This window comes from Notothenia rossii, assembly GCF_949606895.1.
Source record: "Notothenia rossii genome assembly, chromosome: 10".
In the NCBI taxonomy this organism is placed as follows: Eukaryota; Metazoa; Chordata; class Actinopteri; order Perciformes; family Nototheniidae; genus Notothenia; species Notothenia rossii.
Genome location: NC_136908.1, coordinates 40,914,634 through 40,936,756, shown reverse-complemented (window position 1 = coordinate 40,936,756; position 22,123 = coordinate 40,914,634). Strand labels below are relative to the sequence as shown.

Sequence of the window (22,123 nt, the reverse complement as noted above, 5' to 3'; positions counted from 1 at the left end):
CAGGAGCGTGTGTTTCAGATTTCTCTGGCAGACGTGCAGTCCATGCACACAGTCCGCCCCAAGAAACACGGCAAAGGGCCAGCTGTGGACATCAGTTATGGCAATCCGGGGCGACCCAAAAAAGTCACCATTCATCTCAAACAGGTACTGACAGCTGCCTGTGATTCCATGTTGTGTAGATTTCATCAAGTCATTTTTATTTTTAAGAAATACACACATGTTTAACAGATCTCTTTAACAAATTCAAACTTAGCGTCTTGTCTTGCTCTTTGGATCACATACCAAAATCGCATGTTTTTGCATATTTTTCACCCTTCACAGAACAACAACAAATCTATGAATTTGAACAATTTATTTTGTAACAAAAAAGTACATTTCCCAATCTTTCTGTCCGAGAAATAATCATAATCATAATTCCTTTATTACTCCCACAGTGGGGAAATGTACAGCTTTACAGCGAAAGTGACATAGCGGGTAAAATAGGCAAACAATAATAAAGATGTAAATATAGAGAAAAAGCAAACATTGGTAATAAAAACCAATAAGTACTCATCCAGTAGCAGCATTTAAATAGCTATTGAACATATTAACCTTTTGAGATATTGTAAAAATTATGTTTTGTTCATAAAAAATATTATGATTAATTCAAAGTAGAGTTACCAAAAGAAGAACCCCATGAAATTCCCTAAATGCCAATAGAGCGAAAGTCCCTTAAATATGTATAGAGAATTCTGACCTACACTGTCTGTTATTGTAAAGTTTGTATAACATAAAATATTTTCTTATTTTATCACTGCTTTTTGGTCATTAGTCATGTTCATCGTGTCACCTTTCTCAAATGTGCAATCCCAGTCTGTGGCAGCGCTTATAATGTCAACACTTTTCTATTTAGAGGGCTTTAAGAGTGAATTTTGCATTTGTTATAATTGTTTAAGCATACAGTCGTTGGAAGCAGCCATATTAGAAATTACCCTCAAAATGTAATCTGTTAATCTTAATTTCAGGCTAAGGAGTTGTGCCACATCCTGGCTCAGATAATGGAAGAGTTGATCCGACCATCCGTCTCCAGTTCCATTTCAAGCCGCCAGTAGACGGACACTCACTCACTCACTCACTCACTCACTCACTCACACACACACACACACACACACACACACACACACACACACACACACACACACATACACACATACATACATACATACATACATACATACATACATACATACATACATACATACACACATACACACATATACCATGTATACATCACTTCAGGGGACATTACATTGACTTACATGCATTTCCTGGAGACTTATCCTAACCTTAACCATAACCAACACATGCCTAACCCTAACCAAGTCCCCACACGTGACTGTGTAAACAGATGTAGGTCCCCACAAGGGTAGTAATGCTAGGTCACACACACACACACACACACACACACACACACACACACACACACACACACACACACACACACACACACACACACAGTATTGAGTTTTTGTTAATCACTGACTTCTGTAACTTTTGCGATTACCTTTTTTTGTTAATTTATATATATTTGTCGGTGTAACTTCATTTGTGTCATTGATGAAATGGGCTTGAGACATGAATATGGACACAAACACACATACATAGATCACCCAAGAATGTAAACACATGTGGACTCGGATCAAAGAACATACTGTATGGGAATGCAGGAGGGATTCAAGTAATTTATTGTATGATCAAACAATGCCTTAAAAATACTTTATTTTGAGCATAAATATTCCATAACATAATTTTTGAAATGTAAAGTTTGTTAATTCTTGTTAGAAGTTAATGTTGCAATGATGTAATATAAGTGAATACTTTTGAGCATTAAAGATATTTGTTGATTAATTCAAGCCACTTGTTTTCATTTGTTGTAAGACACATAGAAGCTTCAGACATTCACCAGTGGGGTATTTACTGATGTATGTCCTAAAACAAACGAAAATCTCTACAGCTTGTACCACAGATCTTATTTCAGGCATCTAACCTAAAACCGTTCAAAAAATCCCCGACTTTGTGACAAGGGGACTGGAAGTCAAATGCCAACTCATTTCCCAGTTTTAGAATTCATTCCTGCACCAAGTGAGTAGCCTCACTGACCAAATTAAATTGGTGAGAGCACAAGTAGGCCTACAGGTTAATGGAAACCTCTGTTTGATTTTCTATGTCATTTTCGAGTGTTGAAAGCGAATACATTTCCCCTTTCTGAGTAAAGTGGTACCTTTCTCTTTGAGCATTAGACCATAATGTAAACACACAATATTCTGCCACTAGGGGTCTCTCAAGTAAAACAAAAAGGAGTCAAAAAGACAAAAGGCATTCTGAAGCAGAGTGGGATCGTGGGAGTTTTTCTAGGAGTCCTTCAAAATTCATGGTTCAGGAGGTTTTTCCATCTCCTCCTCTCCTCCTATTTAAAGCCAACAGTGAATATATCAGTTTGAGGTTAAATAATTTCTCCCTGCACACTGTTCAGCTGCCACTAACGTTTTGTGTACCAAGTGTTTTTATTCTTCAGATCAGCAGACAATAATACAGATCTGAAAATATGTGTGGAATCAGAATGCAAACAACTAAAATATACTCTGCTGTGAGTTTTTAAACCTCTCAGGATCAGCATCCTTATAGTTTGGGATGGGATCACTGAGGGTCTCTGATTGGTTTGGAATAAAACAGGGTGATCATAAGAAAGCAGTTTAACACAAGTTGAGGCTCAATTACACACATAGACTTTGAAACATCACAGACTGACTGTATCAAACAAGGCTTCATGTTTTCTCCCAGGGTCATTTCCTATCCTCTCTTATCCTTCACCTGCACCGATTACACATACACACCTCGTTCTTATGAAATGTTGATCATTATCACATAGAAAAAGGTAAGCTAGACTCGTTTTATGGGCTTTCCTGTATTTAGTAGTTGCACAGTAACCTTATCATTGTTCCTTTTGTAGAGCACCCTTGTACAGCCCCACCCTTTAACACAGAGACTCTGAAGTACACTAAAGGCCTTGTTACATGTATCCACAGATCTGAGTTATTATTCTCTTATGATTCAAATGAACACACAGGTTGTGCAAGTAATAATATGTAGTGTGATTGTATTTGTAATAAACACATCTACAATCTTAATAAAAAACCAGAAACTGACAATTGTGGTTGTTACGCAGGGAGATGTCATGGAGTTGTTGTTATGGAGTACAGGAAGTAGAATGCTTTTTTAAAAGTTTCCATCTCACAGCGGAGGCAGGTTTGGATGATTTGATGTCCTGTCCCGGTGTAGACCTAAAAGTAAAATATCAATATTCATTCTGCCATCTCAAAATTAAAATAACACAACAAACGATAGGTCATGTTTTCATTTTCCAAATTCAACACATCCTTTTTATCCATACTCCAGAAAAGAACAATCCAACTGAGCAGACGTTTTGACTAAATCACAGGATAAATGTCAAGATAATCTATCTCTACTGTCAACCACAGCTGCACCAAACAAAGCCTCAGCTGAGGGTGAAGCTCTTTATGACTGAGTGTATGGTCCCTCACGTACCCTGTAACACTACCATAGGGACACAGTACTTAAAGTTATTCAATATACCTTTTGTAAAACTGCTCCCAAAATATTGTTCAATAGGTCATGTTGTACCTTGTTATACTTCTTAAATGATCAGCAGTATACATTCAGTTCCCAAATAGTTTTCTCCTCTTTCTCTAACAGCAGCCCACTGCATCAATACATAAATAAAAAACTGCAAGTTCTAAAGAATAACAATGAATGGCTCGTATTCTAAAGATTTACCAAAAGTAAACGTTAAAGTTTACGAAATGTACCATTTTCATTATTCATTAAATGTTATTATGGGTAGATGTGGTCGGGACACTTCCTATAATCCATAAAGTGTGTTTGTGTGTATGTAGAGTCAACACTACCACAATCAAAACCAAGTTGCAAGACAATGCGCTGTAACCAATGGCTTTATTAAAAGTGATTTGTCATTCATTATGTTCCTTGGCTTATATCCTACACCTTATTATCTAGCAGTGGTGTTCAGATCCTTTACTTAAGCAAAGGTAGAAATACCACTGTCTAAATATACTTTATACGGTTCTAAATTCTCATTTAGAACCGTCTCATTATGTAAAGTTAAAAGTTAAAAGTTAAATCACAATATAGCCTACATAGAATATCACATAGACGGAACACTAACAGTCAAACACAAAAACAGGTTTGACTTTAAGATTAGATATTGTATATTTTACAATATCTAATCTTTTTTTTGTTTGACTTGGGATTGACTCTAGTGCATTTTAACTTGCTGTCAAAGAGTAATGCAGCTGGTTAAAATATGCATGATGTCAGTGTAGTATACATTCATTTATGCTCTTTTCCGTTCCTGCTTGCATTCATTTATGAAATGGTGGGGAAAGTATTCAGACCCATACTTTGCCAAAAATTAGCAATATAATAATGTAGTACACCATGACAGATATACTTTGGGTCTTGGAATAAGGTTTCAATTTAGTAAAAATACAGATTGTAATATGTTACAAATTATGTTATCCATTTCTTCTAGTTCTAATATAAAAAGCTGACTAACAACCATACCGACAGACTAACGGAGCGCCCACTTCATATTTTGTGACACCTTAAATATGTGTTACAGTTATAACTAATTTACGGATTTCATTACACATATTATATCATTATTGATATATTGTCGTAAATGCCTAAGACTTTGAGGAAAATTAATAGGTAGCTTCTCTTCAGTAAAGGTTTGAGGTTTCCTATTTCAAAATAGTACCATAAACTATCTTAACTAACTCTTGCTCTAGCCAATCAGTGGACAAAGTAATCTTGCGCCGTCCAATAACAACACACTATTCCTTCCTTCTTCCAGGCAGAACGCTCCCCAACATGGCTGTTGCTGTACAGTAGAGGCTCAGCATTGTATTTATATAGGAAAGAAAACACACCATTTTAAAAGAATATCAATAACGACTGGAAATGTACAAGGTGAGCTCGCATTCTCATATTGTTAATCGACGGGTTGTGTCTTTGTAGCGAATATTGCAAAAGTGTAAGTGAAATTAGGTCGAAGCCTCTCCTCTGTTAGCATTATGCCTTTGACATCAAGGGAGAGGACGTTAGCCCCAATGCTAGCCCTTCTTTATAAAGTATACGTTACATATTTTACGCTGAATGTGTTAGCACTGTTCCCCCTCTTAAAAAACATGTCAGACGAAATTATGTAATTTAAGGATAATGTATAGGCTCGAAGCACACCGAGCAGCACGAGCTATCATGTTCCACCTGTGAGAAAATGTTATCGTTGTGCTGCTCTTTGTGAAATTGCCCACAATCGTTATGTGAGCATTTTAATTAAAATGTAATGAAGAAGGAATAGTGTGTGGTAGTTTGACGGCGCTATACTCCACCGATTGGCTGAAGCAAGAGGGGGCAACACTATGATCTTTTAAGATAGTTTATGGTACTATTTTGAAATAGGAAACGCTTACATTTTCACTGAGGAGCAGCTACCAACCCTCAAATTGGAATGGAAGTCATAGAAGTTTTAGGCATTTACAACAATAACTCAATAATGATATAGCATGTATAATAAAATCAGTCAATTAGCTATAACTATTACAAACATTTAAAATGTCACAATATGAAGTGGGGGTTGCTTTTTCCATAGTCAGTAATTGTAGTCTGATGCATGGATATAATAGATTTAAATTCGTATCGGACGTACATGTTGTCTTAGTTGTCTGAAGTCAGCTAGTCATTAAGAGTGGATGTCAAATACGTATTAGAAGTTTCTACATTTAATTTCAGAACGTTCATTTTAAGTTTATGTGTAAGTGGTTTGTAGGCTGGCAAACTAAGACTCTTTGCTCTATGCTCGGTGAGCTAGGATTAACATTAGCTGGCTAAATGAACTCAACTAGTGGTAGTAGACCTGTTTGGAACTGTGTCTCACTCACTGCAGTCATTTGGCAGTTGTAAACAGGAATGGTAGCAGTAGCTATGTGTGTTGCCAGAACCGGAAACACCTGCTTTGGCACTAAACTGTTATCAGAGTTGGATTATTCAGATTAAGTGAAGCCTGAAATAAAAAGCATCCCAAATAGAAACGTCTGTTGTCAAACAGTCAGCATGTCACTAAGGCTTCTGTTCAGACCTTGATTGGCCCTTTTCACTGAACACATTGATTTAGACACATTACAGCAGGAGACCAACAGGTGTGGTTTACTAGAGCTGTGTTGCATTACCTGCCCCACTGACTCTCCGAGTAACTGTTTTGGAGTTTAATCTAACTCGAACAGTCTAACATAGTGCACTCTCTCACCTTTCAGTGTGTCTGGCTCTTTTCTCCTCTGTTTGGCTGAGCCCTGTCCACTCTATGCCAGTGAATGGAGACTGCTGACTCTGGATTTCAGATTTTTGTGGGGCTGTGAGCCTGCTGTCAGTAGATGCAGGGCCAAGGTCTGGCTTTTAAAGAGCTATTATGCTAACACCTGGGGTTTCTACCTGCAGCCTAACAACATTCAACATGACTGCATTAAAGCTAACAGAGCAGCTTGAACTCATGTGCACTGGGATGGTGCTTCAGAATATTAGTTGATCCTGTTGTACAATGCAAGGTAGGACAGTGTAAGTTTCATTAGACTAACTTTTTAATAGATTTGTGTTCTTTTCTCCACAGGGCTCTACATGAATGTTATGAGGAGGATCCCTTTGCTGCACCTCAGCAACAATTAAACCTAGAAACATAAATCCCAGAGTTCCCTGCTCCTCTCTGCTGGCTTCTGCAGGTGTGGGCTTGCCTCCTGTCACACTGGCAGAGGAGGCGGGGCAGGAGGTGTTGCCAGGTGGGGGACCAAGGCTGCACCAGCCTGCCTTCTCCATCTTCCTCCGGTCAGATCTCAATTACTCCATCTGCAGCTTCCACAGGCCGGGGCGGGCTGAGAGCCTCCGAGCGCCACTAACAAGGCTCTGCCAGGTGCCGCTGGCTGGTTAAAGAGCATGTTGAGTGGCTGTGGTTGCCATGGAGCTGCAGGATAAGAAAAAGGTGAGTTTGGTGGCTCAGTTCATTATGTTCCTATGCTTTCTGTCACTGAGCTACAGAGTTGTTTACTGAACAGATAGAGCCCCTGGGACTGTTCGTCTCAGAATAAGGAGCTATGCTGCAGTGTATCATAGGATCATGCTTTTCCACTTTTTTGTTGTTGTACTCCTCAGGGGGAAACAAATTAATTAGTGAAACTGTGCATGTGTAAACAGTTAATTACATGTATTAAAGCCCCCATAGATAATGATTGCGATAGAAGGCTGTCTCATAACTGCTTTGTCAATCATGAGGGCAGAGCCGCAGCAATAGGTACATTATAGAGGCCCTATTCTGCTTGTTGGGGTTTTCCCTTTCCTCTTGTGTGTTCTATAGGTATCTGTGCATGTACATGCTCTGAAAAAGCCTAAACCCCTGTGTTTCTCTCCCACACACTCCCCCTGCCTGAAACGCCTTCATTGGACTCCTTTGTTTACTTCCGTTAAATAGTGACATCACTATGTAACTCTCACACGTTTTATTGGCTAGCGCTCCAACACATTGTTTGTGATGGGCTAAGGGGCGGGATATCTCTAAGCGGTTGACCAATCACAACAGAGCCGACCAGCTAACCAATCAGAGCAGACTGGGCTCTGGTTCAGACAGAGGGTGAAAAGAGGTGCTGCAGCACAGGCAGTATGAGAAGAATAAAGAGCTTTTTCAACATTAAAGCATGGAGACATGTCACAGTAGAGACACAACATACCGTTATTAAAACTGAACATTCCCATAATAGGGCCCCTTTAATGAATTGAATCAGAAATATTCTCAGCAATTAATCTGATAACCGATCAATTGTTTCAGTAAAGCAAGCAAGGACGTCAATCATCCAATGATCCTTGGCAGTCAGAGTTTGTTCAATACAAGATTTTAGATAAGGTTTTTTTTCAGTCTGCCTATTGGATTTTGAAGAAATTAGAAAGTATTTCCTTCTCGCTACACAAGTTCAATAGTGATAGATTCTACATGGATAGTTTGGCTAATTTCACCTTTTTCATTTTTCAACCATGTTTGATTGTTTTCTGTATTTGTCTAGAATGTTACTGATTGTCTTCGCTATGCACAGTGTGTTATCCTAACCAATAACACAAATATTCGGAAAATGAGATTCAAATCATGGCTATCTTTAATAGCTGGTGACTCATAGATTTGTATTACATTCTTTGGTCTACACTGTGAATCACAGCGTCAGTTCACCCTCACCCATATTCATTTTGTTCAATGTTCTTGATCTTTTCCGTCATTTGGGTTAACCCATCTGAGGGTCAAATGATCAAACCAGTTCAGTTAATCAGAGATGTTTCACAAGCAGCAGTAGGAACAGAAAGGTGGCTGCTCAACAGACTCAGAGAAAAGCTTTCCAACTCTTCTATCTCTGTTCTCACCTATGAGCTGTTTTCTCTTATAACCATTCACTCACAACACTACTGTCAGAAGCATGAAGCCACCCTTCTAAAGGACATGAGTGATGCTGTCTTCGAGGGAGGGTAGACCTTTTCCTATTACACATTGGAATGAAATCACATAGTGTTGATTGATACTGGGAACATTTCCGTTCTATTCATTCATATTCGTTTTGAAGGTATGATGGCTAAATAACACATGCAGAAACTCAACAGGATATGCCTTCTCCTGTTCTTGTTTACTTAAGTGAGGAGACCATTTGAGTCTCGCACTGTATCCAGGATATCCTACATTTCACTTCTTTGATAACAAGTATTGTTACCCTTTAATGGTTTTGATCAATCCACCAGCATTCAGCAAGATTCATTGTAAATATTGTGATTGTTTGAGAATTGCTTTTAGTGTGAACAAGTTCAGCAAATGCATCTGCTCATTGTCTCTTCCTTTACTGTCACTGAATTATAATCAATTTAGTGCATTTACATCTAGATCTATTAAACAACTGAGAAGATAGCTCCTTTTGTGTAAACCCACCCATTTTCCAAGTTAGCAAAAGTATAGGAACAGAGACTTCAAATAGTGTGAAAAGGGAATGATACTTAGTATTTAGTTGCAAATCCTTTACTTGCAATAACTGCATCAAGCCTGCAACCCATTGATATCACCAAATGTTAACATTCTTCTTTGTGATGCTCTTCCAGGCTTTCAGCGCAGCCTCTTTCAGTTGCTGCTTGTTTCGGGGGTTTCTCCCTTCAGTCTCCTCTTCAGCAGGTAACATGCATGCTCAATAGGGTTTCATTCTGAAGATTGACTTGCCCAGACCTTCCACTTCTTTTCCCTGATAAACTCCTTGGTTGTTTTGCAGTGTGTTTGGGTCGTTGTCTTGCTGCATGATGAAGGATCTCCCTATCAGTTTGGTTGCATCTCTCTTTACATTGGCCAACAAAATGTTTCTGTAGACTTCTGAGTTCATTTTGCTGCTGCCATCACGTGTTGCATCATCAATGAAGATCAATGAGCCCGTCCAGAAGAAGCAATGCAAGCCCAAGCCATGACATCACCTCCACCATGTTTCACAGATGAGATGTGTGTTTGGGATCATGAGCAGATCCTTTCTTTCTCCACACGTTGGCCTTCCCATCACTTTGATAAAGGTTCATCTTTGACTCATCAGTCCAGCAAAACTTTGTCCCAGAACCTTTGAGCCTCGTATCTGTACTTTATGGCAAATTCAAATCTGGCCTTCCTACTGTCATTGCTAATGAGTGGTTTGCATCTTCTGGTGTAGCCTCTGATACCTTCACTCCTGCCCTCTGGAGGTTGTTGGTGATGTTTCTTTACAGTTCTCACAATGTTTCTGTCCTCAGCTGCTGATGTTTTCCTCGGTCGACCAGTTTGAAGTCTGTTGCTCAGTACACCAGTGCTTGCTTTCTTTTTAAGGACATTCTAAATCGTTGTACTGGCAATGGCCAATGTTTGTGCAACGGCTCTGATGGATTTTCCTTCTTCTCTCAGTTTCAAAATGGTTTGCTTTTCTCCCATAGGCAGCTCTCTAGCTTCATGTTGGTTACACCGTTGTAACTGCAGTCTGCACAGGCAAACCCCAAAGCTCAAACTGAGAGTAGACATGCAGTGCTATTTATTGTTTGAATAATCAATGTAGCAGGACGCACCTGGGCAACAAATAAACACCTGTCAGTCACATGTTCCTATACTTTTGCTCACTTGGAAAATGGATGGGTTTAAACAAAAGGTACTGTCTTCTCAGTTGTTTATCAGATCTAGATGTAAATACCTGGAATGAAAAGCTGAAATACTGACCTTTTGTCTCATATTCATCTTTTGACGTCAAACCTAATGGTTTTCAGTGTACAGCAAAAATAAAGCAATTGGCCTCGCTGTTCCAATCGTTTTGGAGGGGACTGTATAACCCAAGTATCCATTCATTGGAAACTGTTTGGATAATCTTAACTGTCAATTCATATCTGATTCTCAAAAGTTACAAATGACTCATTTGTATTGTCTTGTATCAAAGAAAATGTAATATCTGAAGGTTTTAGTCTGTTGGTAGAAAAAAATAAGCAATTCAAGCCTTTGGCTTTTTTAGATTTTTCTTATTTTTTTCAGACATTAGGCGCGTTCACACCGCATTACTTTTCCCATTTTAGTTCAGATATAATTCCGAAATGTTGCGTTCACACCAAAAAAATCTGGAACAAAAATTAGTGCATGACAACCTTTTTACCCCCTTTTCCGTCAGGGACTTTCGTGGGAGAAAAAGGTTCCTATGTCTGATTGGCTGGGTAGAATGCAAACCACACCCCGTAAAACTCCCAAAAAGTTTTGTGAAGCCGCCATTTTAGTATCCTCGCATTAGCATTATTCGCATTAGCCCAGCGCACAAACGCAGAGAGACTAACTTATGGCAACACAAAAGAAAACATGGGAGTGGTGGTGATGAGGAGGTGTCGGTGTTCTGGCGAATTACTCTGAAGGCTTCAGTAGAAGCAGCTGGGAATCCCAGCAGCTTCTACAGAACCCAGTCCCCAACTCCGGGGACTTCCGTCCAGGGACTTCGGGTGGCAGTATACGCCGTGAAGTTGTTTGCTGCCTGCCAGTAAACCCAAAGCAGAAGAAGTGACGTCAGCGGCTTCATTTGCCTAATCCTCCCTGAGGGACTTATTCCGGTGTGAACGCGATCTGTACTTAGTTCATGAGAACTAAAGAGTTCTCATGAACTAAGTTCTGATGAACCTTTGTGGGAAAAGTATTGCAGATGTTAAATCACCGATGTTACTTGCCTTTACATTTTAAGCGGGAAACTTTAAATATTGTGTCCCTCTGTTGCTTTGCTTTACTTAGTTGTAATTGTGTTTGTTAATCTGTCAGCCATCTTCTCTACTAATTCTCTTTCTATATCCTCTGTATGCAACCCTACATCATTGCAAAATGCGCTAAGCCTGCGAGAGAGGAAAATATTATAACCAGGCTTATACAGACCAGGTTGCCATTCTTCTTCACATCAAAAGAGCCCACACACACACACACACACACACACACACACACACACACACACACACACACACACACACACACACACACACACACACACACACACACACACACACACACACACACACACACACACACACTATGAGTGATTGGCCACATTGAACCCCCCCTCACTGTAGTCTGGGTTTTGTTGCTTGGTACCCAAGCGGCTGCTGCACTGAGATGAACCGACTGAGGCTGATAATGCCAGCGAGGCACACACTGTTTCTGAATGGAAGTCCAGCTGGCAGCAGCTCTGTGTTCTGCAGCCCACTGACCAGAGACATTCTGCAGGATCTCTCTCCTGACTGTAGACATGAGCAGGCTCCAGTTGGACTTTATTCACATCCTTAGAACTAGTTTCAGACATGTAATGAGTCTTGTCACGAAGCACGGCTGCCGTTGGATATTACCCTTGTAACCCATCAGCAGAAATCCAGATTTGAGTGAAGCGAAGCAGAGCATGGCAGTCATGGTGTTGAATGCAGGCAAAGGGATATTCCTCAGTGTAAAGCCTCTTACACAGCAAACTGACTGTTGTGTGTTTCTGTGTGTCTGAAGCTGAGCACATTCTCCTCAAGGCTAAACTAATGTAACAGGATGTGAGTGAAAGTGTTATTCAGATGTGATTGTATGTTGTTCTAATGCTCATGATTTGTTGGTGAGGTTCATGGAGATCCTCCCTGGTTGTGAGCAGACTCTGCTTCACTAGTTTACTCTCGTTCACGTCTGTCTGGAGGATTTTGGTTCAGGCTTTGTTTCTCTTGGGAAATGGGGAGATATTTATAGCTTGCCTGTGTGGGATGTAGAGATTGAGAGCTGAACTCTGTGTGCGTGTGTGTTTGGGCATTTTTATGATGTGTATGTCTTTGTGTTGGCGTATGCGCAGGCCTTTTCAAAAACACAAACACATCCTCATAGTAACATGGAGAGTGGGAACAGTTTCTTTCCCACTAACACCAGATATAGCTTTACCACACATAAAGTATTCTCAAGGCAAAGATAAGTGTTCAAACCATCACTTTGATTGATCAATTCTCAGAAAAGGAATTGATAACAGCATTGATTTCAAATTGAAACCATTTAGGGAAAGCGATGGATCATTATTTTTTCCTGCAATGATTTAAGCCAATATTTATTAATTTGACATAAGAAGTAAGATCTTAACAAAATAGTCTTCATTAATATGATGTTCCTGGTGGAGCCGTGTACTGCTGTCAGTGACACACACACACACACACACACACACACACACACACACACACACACACACACACACACACACACACACACACACACACACACACACACACACACACACACACACACACACACACACACACACACACACACACACACACACACACACACACACACACACACACACACACACATTTGCTCTATAGAACGAAAACACAGAGAAAAAAAAACAATCACTCTTTAATTTATTTCGCTCAATAGTGAGGGTCTGATTTAGAATCTGTCGACAATAGCAGGTTATCTTCATTTTGAAAACTCTTAAAATGTTATGCATTTGCTTCAAAAGGTATCAAAAAGTCTTATCAAACGGTTCTGTATGTGATATAATACACCTATTACCGGCTCATAAATGGTCAAACTTCAAGCTTTGGAAGAATCGAATTGAACTCAAATGTGTGTGTGTGTGTGTTAGCAGGAGGAGGATGCGCTGCCTCTGGGTCTGTCTACGGGCCAGGCTCTGCTGAAGCTCCAGGACCAGCTGAGCAGCCTGCTGGAGCAGCACCAGAGGGCGGCACGCAGACGGGTCTCTGCCCAGGTACAGAAACACATCACAACCTACACGTTCATATCGGCAAATATCTTTCCTGCTAAAATGTGTTGAATTAGTTTCTTACCGCATCATCCCTAATGCTTTTCCTAGGAACAGTGGGTAAATAGCTTCCTTTACCATGGCAACCGTCACTCCTGTCTCCATTGGCCGGGAGCTGCCCTCACTCTACTGGTGGTGCTGGGACTCCTCTGTTGCCATGGCAGCCAGCCAAAGGGCAGGTAGGTGCCCTCTTTTGGCTGACCCGTCCTGTTCTGTAACATCTATGATATTTCATGCACAGCAGCAATATCAATCTTTGTCCCATATTATGTTCATTATTTTGTTTCTGTTTCACTTTTAGCTACATGTTTTTATTCTTATTCTGTCAGAATGATCAAAACGACAAACTTTACACAATTGATGACTACATGTTGCTCACTTGTGATGCTATTGATGTGAACAATGTGTCTACAGACGTTCTTATGAAAAGAATCATGTATAAACCATCAGCTACACACTAAATATGTATGTGACCTGATCAATACTGACTGGCCAATGAAACACCAATGACTTTGGATACATCTGCTTTAAGTGTATAAATGGTGGTTTCACAGACGGATCAATTCAAATTCCTTTTAGAATGTTTGCTGTAGCTTCACATTTACTTTTTATAATTGAGGATTCAAGTCTCTAAGTTTGCTGAACCTGGTAAAGACCGAAGCCTTGAATTTCTATTGAATTTGTCACACGTGGCATGTGCACCTCCACAGTTCTGGTATCGAGCTGGTGAACGCCGCCGCCCTGCTCCTTCTCTTCCTGCTCAACCTGCTGCTGGTGGGACGTCAGGAGCGGCTGAAGAGGACGGAGATGGTGCGCCGTCTCAAGGGCATCATCACACAGCTCAGCGGTGAGGCAACACCGGAAATATATATATCTGTTGCACTTCTGTTCTTCCCTTAACATGAGCCAGGAGGGTTTTACCTTAAAGTCTAAACATGTGGCTTATTAGGCTAAACTACTTTATACACTCTACCTTAAGCCCGAAGCATATTCATTTGCAGGAACTTACCCATTTAGAGAAATAGTTGAATGTATACATTTGATCTGCAATATTGTTATCGGGCTGATTTTGTATTTGAGTGAAAGCCACTGTCAGCTGTGACACACCAGCTGTCCACTCTTGTTTAAACGTTCAACTTTTTCCGCATGCATAGTGCATGCATTGCATCATAGAGTAGTAAAAACAAATATTTTCCAGCCATCAGCACTGTCACTCAATTTAATATATAATCTTTGGTAGTACATTGTTGGACCGTGACGATTCTAGAAGCTGTCTGTAAATCAGTGAGCACATTCTGACAGAAAATAGGAGTATATGCACTTCTCCACAGTGTTTACATAATCACATTGATGTTAGTCACACTCCCCTCTTCCTCTCTCTAAATATGTTCTCACTCTGTTCGCCTGCTCCTCCAGACTACCTGTCAGGGTGTGTGGGGGAGGTGCAGTGGTCTCCCTCTCAGTACCCCGATCTGTACACACCCTCATCCCCTTCGTGGTCCCTGCACTGGACCTACAGAGACTCCCAGCTGGTGAACCTGCCCATCAGTCTGCTGGTGGAGGGGGACGTCATCGCTCTCAGACCGGGCCAGGAGGCGTTCGCTTCCCTCAGAGGCATTAAGGTTAGTCTGTGCGTGGACTCACAGACATGTACATGCACACATGTGTTAAGATGCAGAGGAAGTCACATTTGGTACAGGAGGAAACTGCACATTATGGCCTCTCACAAGCTTCCTCCTCATTAGCCCTCTGATCATATAGAGTCACCAATACAGTATAGCTTTTGACTATTCATAATTCAACTTGCAATACTCATTCATTAAAATGTTCAATTTTAAATCCCCAAATATAAACTGACATTACAACATAAAACATTTGAACATTTCAAAAAAGAGTTCATGCTACTATCTCTTAAACATGGTAACAACGGAGCAGTAAGAGTCACAGCATAGGAGTCACGTTCAGCTTATGTATCGCCCTTAGTATCATTGACTCATCATCTTGTCTTAGATACTATGGCTAAATCTATTCCTCTCTCCTCAGGATGATGAGCACATTGTGTTGGAGCCAGGAGATTTGTTCCCCCCCTTCTCCCCTCCCCCTTCCCCACGTTCCACTGAGAAGAGAGGCCCTCAGAGCCCCCAGCAGCACCGCCTCTTCAGGGTGGTGCGGACTCCAGTACTGGACATAGTCAGGTAGGGAACCTGCCGGGCTGGGGCTGGGTGTTGAGAAGGCATTATGTGTTTTTCTTTCTTTATTTGTTGTTATTCATAACTGGCAAGTGATTTAAAAGAATATATCTTCTCTGTGGGCCCCTTGCGCATTGCTGTTAGAAGTTGATGTGACCTACACCAAAGACGACGACTGTATAAACATCATCAGAGTTAGTTTGACTTTTGTTTTGGACAAAGGCTTTGCAACACAATTAAAGCTCTATAATATCAGCTCTCTGACCAGTAAGAGTATACTGTTGAAATACAAATGCACCATAGTCAGTAAATCGAGGTATCATTGAGTCTTTAGATTCTTCAGAGTTGAAGCAAATGACAGCAACACCTAGAATATGTCAGCTCCTTATGAAAAATGATGTTTTCTTCCCCCACAGTAACAGTTTGGAGATGGCGTTGGCTCGACCAATCACAGTGCTGGATAATGAGAGGTTCACAGTGCAGTCGGTTATCACCAAGCATGTCTGTCCAGTGGTTCTGGTGAGCATACAACAGCAAGTCTCTAAATATGTATAGGAAACCACTTGTTGTCCAGATGTAAGTGAACTCACTGAAGGACCTCTCCTCTAGGTGGCCTTCCTGCTGGTCAACACTGTCCGCTACTTTATTGATGCACCCAGCCTCACCCCCGCCTGCTTCAATTTCTTTCAACTTCAGGTACAATCATACCAAACTACAAATGTGTAGCTAACAACCACTGGAGCGTATAGAGCATGTCTTGTTTCACATTGTTTATAGACAAAGCCATACTGTTTATATTTGAATTATAATCAATTGAAGACAAATTCAGTTCTAAATGTTGGTAATGAATTAGAGATTTAGAATTGGTGGTTACAAAGGATGTATATCTGAAAGAGAGCGTTGTGTTCAGAGATGTGTCATTGTATGTGCAGTTGATGGGTGTCCTGCCCGTCCTGCCCCTGCTCTTCCCCGTCATGTGGGTGCTACTGAACGCCTTCGGAGAGGCCAGGGTCCTCGCTGAGTTCAGCCGTGCATCTCCAGCTGGTCTGGTGAGACACACACACACACACACACACACACACACACACACACACACACACACACACACACACACACACGACTTACTTGTTGTACAGGTGGTGATCTGCATAATATGTGCACTGGCTGTGTTTCAGCAGCGTGCCAGCTACGGTCTGGTTCATTTTCTTGCTTTTTTATTTGTTTGAATGATTTTCTTGTGAATGGGATGTGGAGAAAGTAGTGTACACCATTGTTTGACACTGTAACATAACATCTTGATTATTGTTATTATAATAATAGCTTTACTGGCCAATACTAGTGATGTTTAACCAATAATAATGCATGTTGGCCTCTGTGTTTTGCACTGATATAATGACTTAAAATGCATATTAGGGAACCAGTACTGGTTATTTTTGTATAATGTTCCCAACTTCTAGGAATGCATTGTTCAGCACCAAAGTAACTACATTGTACACTGTAGTTTTCAAATGTTTTTGTGCAAATGTTTCTCTCATTTAAGTTATTTTGGCTTTAGTACAGAGAAAGCACATCTTTGTTATTGTCTTAATGTTAAATTACTTCATCAGAAGAAGAGGAGTGGTGCAGGAATGAGTTCTAAAACCCAGACATAAATCAGCATTTGACCACCCTCGCTTCCCTCCTCTCAAAGTCAATGGCTTCTGAATGGGTTTTTTGGTTATAAATAAGATCTGTGGTTGACACAAGCTGAAGAGATTTTAATGTTTTGTTTTACGACATCAAATCAACTCTAAATACCCCACTGATGAAGGTCTGAGGCCTCTATGTGACTAAATCAGACAACTCAACGTCATCACTCCAAACATTAGCCGCAATTAGCTTAGCATTGGTGATGCTCAGCCAGGTGCGATAGCTTTTAACTTCTGGTGATTGTATTTATTAAAGTAGTGTTAATATATGGAGATTATCCAGCTGAACAATATGCATGGGTGTCTTTGCCACATATCTTATTTTCTGCAATATTCTGTAATCCTTCCGATGTTAACTTCCAAAGCTCCGTTATCCCTGCACCACTCTGTTGGCACCTGTTGATTCAGAAGACGTGACAGTGGTCAGCCTCACCCTAACTCACACACAGAGGACACACAGCCAGGCCTCCCTCTGTGTTTTAACTAGACTCTTCTCTCGCCCCAGCTTGCTAAGTTCTCTGAGGACACTCTAAGCAGCTACACCGAAGTGGTTTCCTCCCAGGTATAACCCCTCGCTGTCTCACCCCCCTCCTCCACTCGCTTGGCTCCTGACTCCACCTGAACCTGCCTGTCTTTATGCGCTTGCTGTCTGAGCCCTTTGCAACTCCCTCTCTGGACCCCCCCCCCCCCCACCACAGCTCTAGCTACTCCCCCACCTCCACCCCCTGACCCTTAATCTGCATTACATCTTTGTTTCTAAAACATGGACATCTTCATGGACATCTGATCAGACCACCTCTCTGATTCTCCATGTGTTCACTACCTTGTTTTTTTTACTTTGCTTTCAGTTTTTCTCACTCAACATGTTATTTTCTCTCATAATCATTTGGTTTTGATCACTTCATCTGTGGAATATGATTCAGCACGTCTTGAGTGAGCACCTATGGATGATTCTCCTCAGAAGCCTGTTGATTGGTTAACAATCAAAGCTGTCTCTTTAAGATCATTTTCTCCCCTTTTGGATGGAACTTCTATTCCCCTAACCTCTTACAGTTCCTGACAAAACCCAATCATTGTTGGGCTTTGTGCTCAAAGGAAAACAAAGGAATCAGCAGCCATCAGTAACCCGATCTGTCTTTCTGAAAGGATTAGTGTTTTGTTATGGCACTGTTAAAACAGATCAAATAGGGAAGAGATGATTGGAGATGGACTTTCACGTTGAAGATGAGCCTGATTCTCCACCTCTGCTTGTCTGCCTGCACTGCATGGAAATCAGCCCCTATACGACCACATGCTGCTCATTGTCTAGCCTTTCCTCCTCTTGGGTCCCTTCCTTATCCCCATTGAAATGATAATGAAAATATGTTTGAATTGGTCACACCATCACATGCAGATTGGATTTTTACTTGGCAGAACAATTTGTAATAGTCACTGCACTTGCTTTTAAAATGCTAGTATTACGGTTACGGTATTTGAATCATCATTTTCCCTTGAAGATGGTTATAAAGTAGAATAATTGAGCAAGCTACGTGATTGCACCTAATTAATGTACATCAGAGATATAAATAAATACAAATATTATTTAGAATATTAACAAATGAGTGACCCTTAACAGATGTATTTGTGTCACATTTGCCATGTACATCAGTGCACTTATCCTTACCGATCCAAACACTGAGGTTCCATGCACTCACTGATATAGTCAGCAGAAATGACTCCTTAAGGGACAAGCTCATTTCCATCCAGGATAAGGATCTATTATCAAATCCTGCAAACAGGATTTATTGGCAACATATTGTAGCTTTATGTGAAACCCCTAATTGACACTAAATGTATCAGCCCAGAGCCGATGAAGTGAGTCACGGATGAAAAAGAAAGGGGGTAAGGAAGATCTACTTGTGATTGTTTTTGGTTTGTCCCTTCTCGAAAAGAGTCATCATGGATTCCATCCAAAAGAATCCAAATCTGCATGGATGTGTTACAATGCTGCATCTTGCCCCAGGCTTCACCTCCTCGCTTTGTAGCATAGCATCTGTGTCCTTTGTCTTTCTTTACAGCCCACTCTCAGAGCTGATTAAGTCTAGTTGGGCTTTACAGCTGATTTAAGATGTTAAATCAATTTGATAATTCACTGCTAGTTTCTGTCCAATTGAATAACTGAAACACTTTATTCATGACACTCATTGTGTGTGTGTAGGAGTTGCTGCGCTGTGTGTGGAGACACCTGCTTGGCGTCCTGAAGGGAGAGTCCCAGACCCTCTGTTACACTTCCAGCCTTTTACACACTCTGGGATCTGTCACTGTAAGTACTTCGGGGGGGTTTGGGGATGATTACATCTATCAATTGGGTTTTCTTTCTGTACAATTAACCTGCAGGTCCACCTTGAATGTCTAACAGGGAAATTAAGTAAATCAATCACATAACCAGATACAATCTCAAACCCATATTGTTCCCACATGGGGAGGACCTCAAACTGATGCCATTCCCTGTTGTTTGTATGAAGCCAGCAATTCAATCAAATACACTTCAGCTGCTTTGCTAACATTTACTTCACAGAATAAGAGGATGGACTGACTCACAGACCCAGATTTTGATAGAATAATGAAATACAAATAATTATAATAATTTTTTGACTGACTGCTAACCATGGATGTATACAGCAGTTCCTCTTTTGTTGTATTTCTGACAAATTAGCTGATGAATGAGATATTGATGTGCTATGTTTCCATTATTTGATGCGTGTAGGTTGTAAATCGTGTGTGTGTGTGTAGGTGCTGTGCTGTGTGGATAAGCAGGGTATCCTGTCGTGGCCCAACCCCAGCCCAGAGACGGTGCTGTTCTTTAGCGGGCGGGTGGAGCCGCCTCACAACAGCCAGGACGATCTCAGAGACGACCTCTCCGTCAGCTCCTACTGCCGCATGGAGGCGGACGATGACCGGGATGAGGTGTGTGTGTGTGTGTTCTCAGGGAGTTTTTAGTTATTGTTAGTTTAGTTACAGTGTTAGGTCTGTTACTGTAGAGTATTCCCCTGATGCACAGTACTGACTGCTGTTGACTGCTGTCCAGGCCCAGGAGGCGGAGGCTCTGCTCTGTCTGCCAGCAGAGCCATCCACTCAGATGGGGGAGGGGCCTGAGCCCAGCGAGACGTCACATGACACCGCTCGCTCATCGGACACATTGCAGCAGCGGCGCGCCTGCCAGCCTGCACCCATTCGCACCAAGCACCACTCCGGATCCAACGTGAGCTTTAGCCGCGACACTGAGGGAGGCGAGAATGACCCGGGCCAGGTAAGAACGGGAACTCAATCTTCTGAAACTTTTTTTAATGTCTCACACAATCATTTGTTACTTATGTCACTTTTCTTTTCTTTTTTTATTGCTGCTACACATTTGCAGCCATGGCTGTGCACCTATTGTCTTCATATTGATTTGATTACTATTGTGTGCCTTTTCTCTATATTTAACAAGTTAGCTTGTTTATTATTGCTTTTGCTGTAACACTGTACATTTCCCCGCTGTGGGACTAATTAAGGAATTCGGATTCTCAAGTGTATCAAATAGTTGTGAAAAATGGGAAGATTATATTTAATTTTGGTGTTGTTTGTCTTATCATTCCGTCACTCTGCAGGACTTTGGCTGCCCGGAGGCGGAGGCCGACGACTTTGTGTGCGACTACCACCTGGAGATGCTGAGCCTGTCTCAGGACCAGCAGAACCCGACCAGCATCCAGTTCGACGACCTCTCCTGGCAGTGCCACCTGCCGTCCCTCAAGCCTCTGGGCCTCAACATCATGCTGAACCTGTGCAACGCCAGCGTCACGCAGCAGCTCTGCCGCTTCTCCGACCACCTCTCCAACCTGGCCCTGCAGGAGAGCCACGGCTCCGTGCTGCCCGTCTGCGTGCCCTGGGGGCTCTGCGAACTCTCCAGGCTTATAGGTGAGCATGGAGTCACAGAGTTTTTTTTGTTGGTTTTAGCTTTTTTACACCATGGCCTGATTCCTCCCTTAGTATGGGTTTGTGTTGTGCGAGATGACATAGTATTCTTCAGATGGTCTGGCCTAAATGTTTTTCTGAGGGCAGAAATCTGATCTGACTGTCATCCCACGACGTAAACGTCTTAGTACCATTAGCAAAAATGTGTGTGTTTGTGTCAGGGTTCACTCCTGGTGCGCGGGAGCTCTTCAGACAGGAGAACCACCTGGCTCTGTACCAGCTGCCGTCTGGAGAGAAGAACAAGGAGTTCTCGTCTCGACGCCTTCATTACTTTACCAAGCGGCAGCCTCCCATCTCTCACCTCATCTCCCTGTTTGTACGGGACTCTTCCTCCAGTGAGTCCACACACACTTCAGGCTGTCATTCTGTCCATTGTTCTGTTTCATTTTCTTCTATCATTTGAAAGTATGAAGTAGAATGTGTATTTCTTTTTTACTGGATATTTTACATTAACATAAAGTACATTTTAGACAGTAATGAGAATTTCAGGCAAAAATGCAATAAATCCAAAAATATTCCATTCTTATGTTGAAATCACTCTATGTGCAAGGTAGAGAAAACTATTATCTTTATAATGATATTTTGTTAAATTACTTAATTACACGTTATATATCTCTGACCTCTCTGCTTCAGATAACGTCCAGATGCTGTCACATGGCTCAGCCGACCTCATCCTCGAGTCCTGCACTGACTTCTGGGATGGAACTGACATCTATCCCCTCTCAGGCTCTGACAGGTGCAGCAACTCTCACACTGAATCTTTGCAACCTGTTTCAATGAAAGAATCACGATAATATCAGAAGTG

At 41.4% G+C, this 22,123-nt stretch overlaps 2 protein-coding genes across 4 annotated transcripts in view; both read left to right on the top strand.

Annotated features, from left to right (window-relative positions):
* Positions 1 to 1,892, top strand: part of myo15b (myosin XVB) — a 75,869-nt gene extending 73,977 nt beyond the window's left edge. The window contains exons 64-65 of the mRNA XM_079655659.1: positions 4 to 144; positions 1,005 to 1,892. Of these exons, the coding sequence (XP_079511785.1) occupies positions 4 to 144; positions 1,005 to 1,091 (228 nt within the window). The 3' untranslated portion in view covers positions 1,092 to 1,892. The remainder of the gene's footprint in view (positions 1 to 3; positions 145 to 1,004) is intronic.
* A 3,035-nt stretch (positions 1,893 to 4,927) lies between these two features.
* The window catches only part of tmem94 (transmembrane protein 94), a 36,100-nt gene continuing 18,904 nt past the window's right edge, over positions 4,928 to 22,123 (top strand). The window contains exons 1-17 of one of the 3 annotated variants that reach the window (XM_079655579.1): positions 4,928 to 5,049; positions 6,743 to 7,108; positions 13,275 to 13,394; positions 13,500 to 13,627; positions 14,159 to 14,295; positions 14,865 to 15,070; positions 15,492 to 15,643; positions 16,054 to 16,156; positions 16,247 to 16,333; positions 16,570 to 16,686; positions 17,831 to 17,887; positions 19,523 to 19,627; positions 20,098 to 20,271; positions 20,393 to 20,614; positions 20,955 to 21,261; positions 21,480 to 21,653; positions 21,952 to 22,054. In XM_079655579.1, the coding sequence (XP_079511705.1) occupies positions 7,085 to 7,108; positions 13,275 to 13,394; positions 13,500 to 13,627; positions 14,159 to 14,295; positions 14,865 to 15,070; positions 15,492 to 15,643; positions 16,054 to 16,156; positions 16,247 to 16,333; positions 16,570 to 16,686; positions 17,831 to 17,887; positions 19,523 to 19,627; positions 20,098 to 20,271; positions 20,393 to 20,614; positions 20,955 to 21,261; positions 21,480 to 21,653; positions 21,952 to 22,054 (2,216 nt within the window). In that variant the 5' untranslated portion in view covers positions 4,928 to 5,049; positions 6,743 to 7,084. Of the gene's footprint in view, positions 5,050 to 6,742; positions 7,109 to 13,271; positions 13,395 to 13,499; positions 13,628 to 14,158; positions 14,296 to 14,864; positions 15,071 to 15,491; positions 15,644 to 16,053; positions 16,157 to 16,246; positions 16,334 to 16,569; positions 16,687 to 17,830; positions 17,888 to 19,522; positions 19,628 to 20,097; positions 20,272 to 20,392; positions 20,615 to 20,954; positions 21,262 to 21,479; positions 21,654 to 21,951; positions 22,055 to 22,123 lie in introns of all 3 variants that reach the window. The other 2 variants (XM_079655578.1, XM_079655580.1) reach the window with 2 other exon arrangements.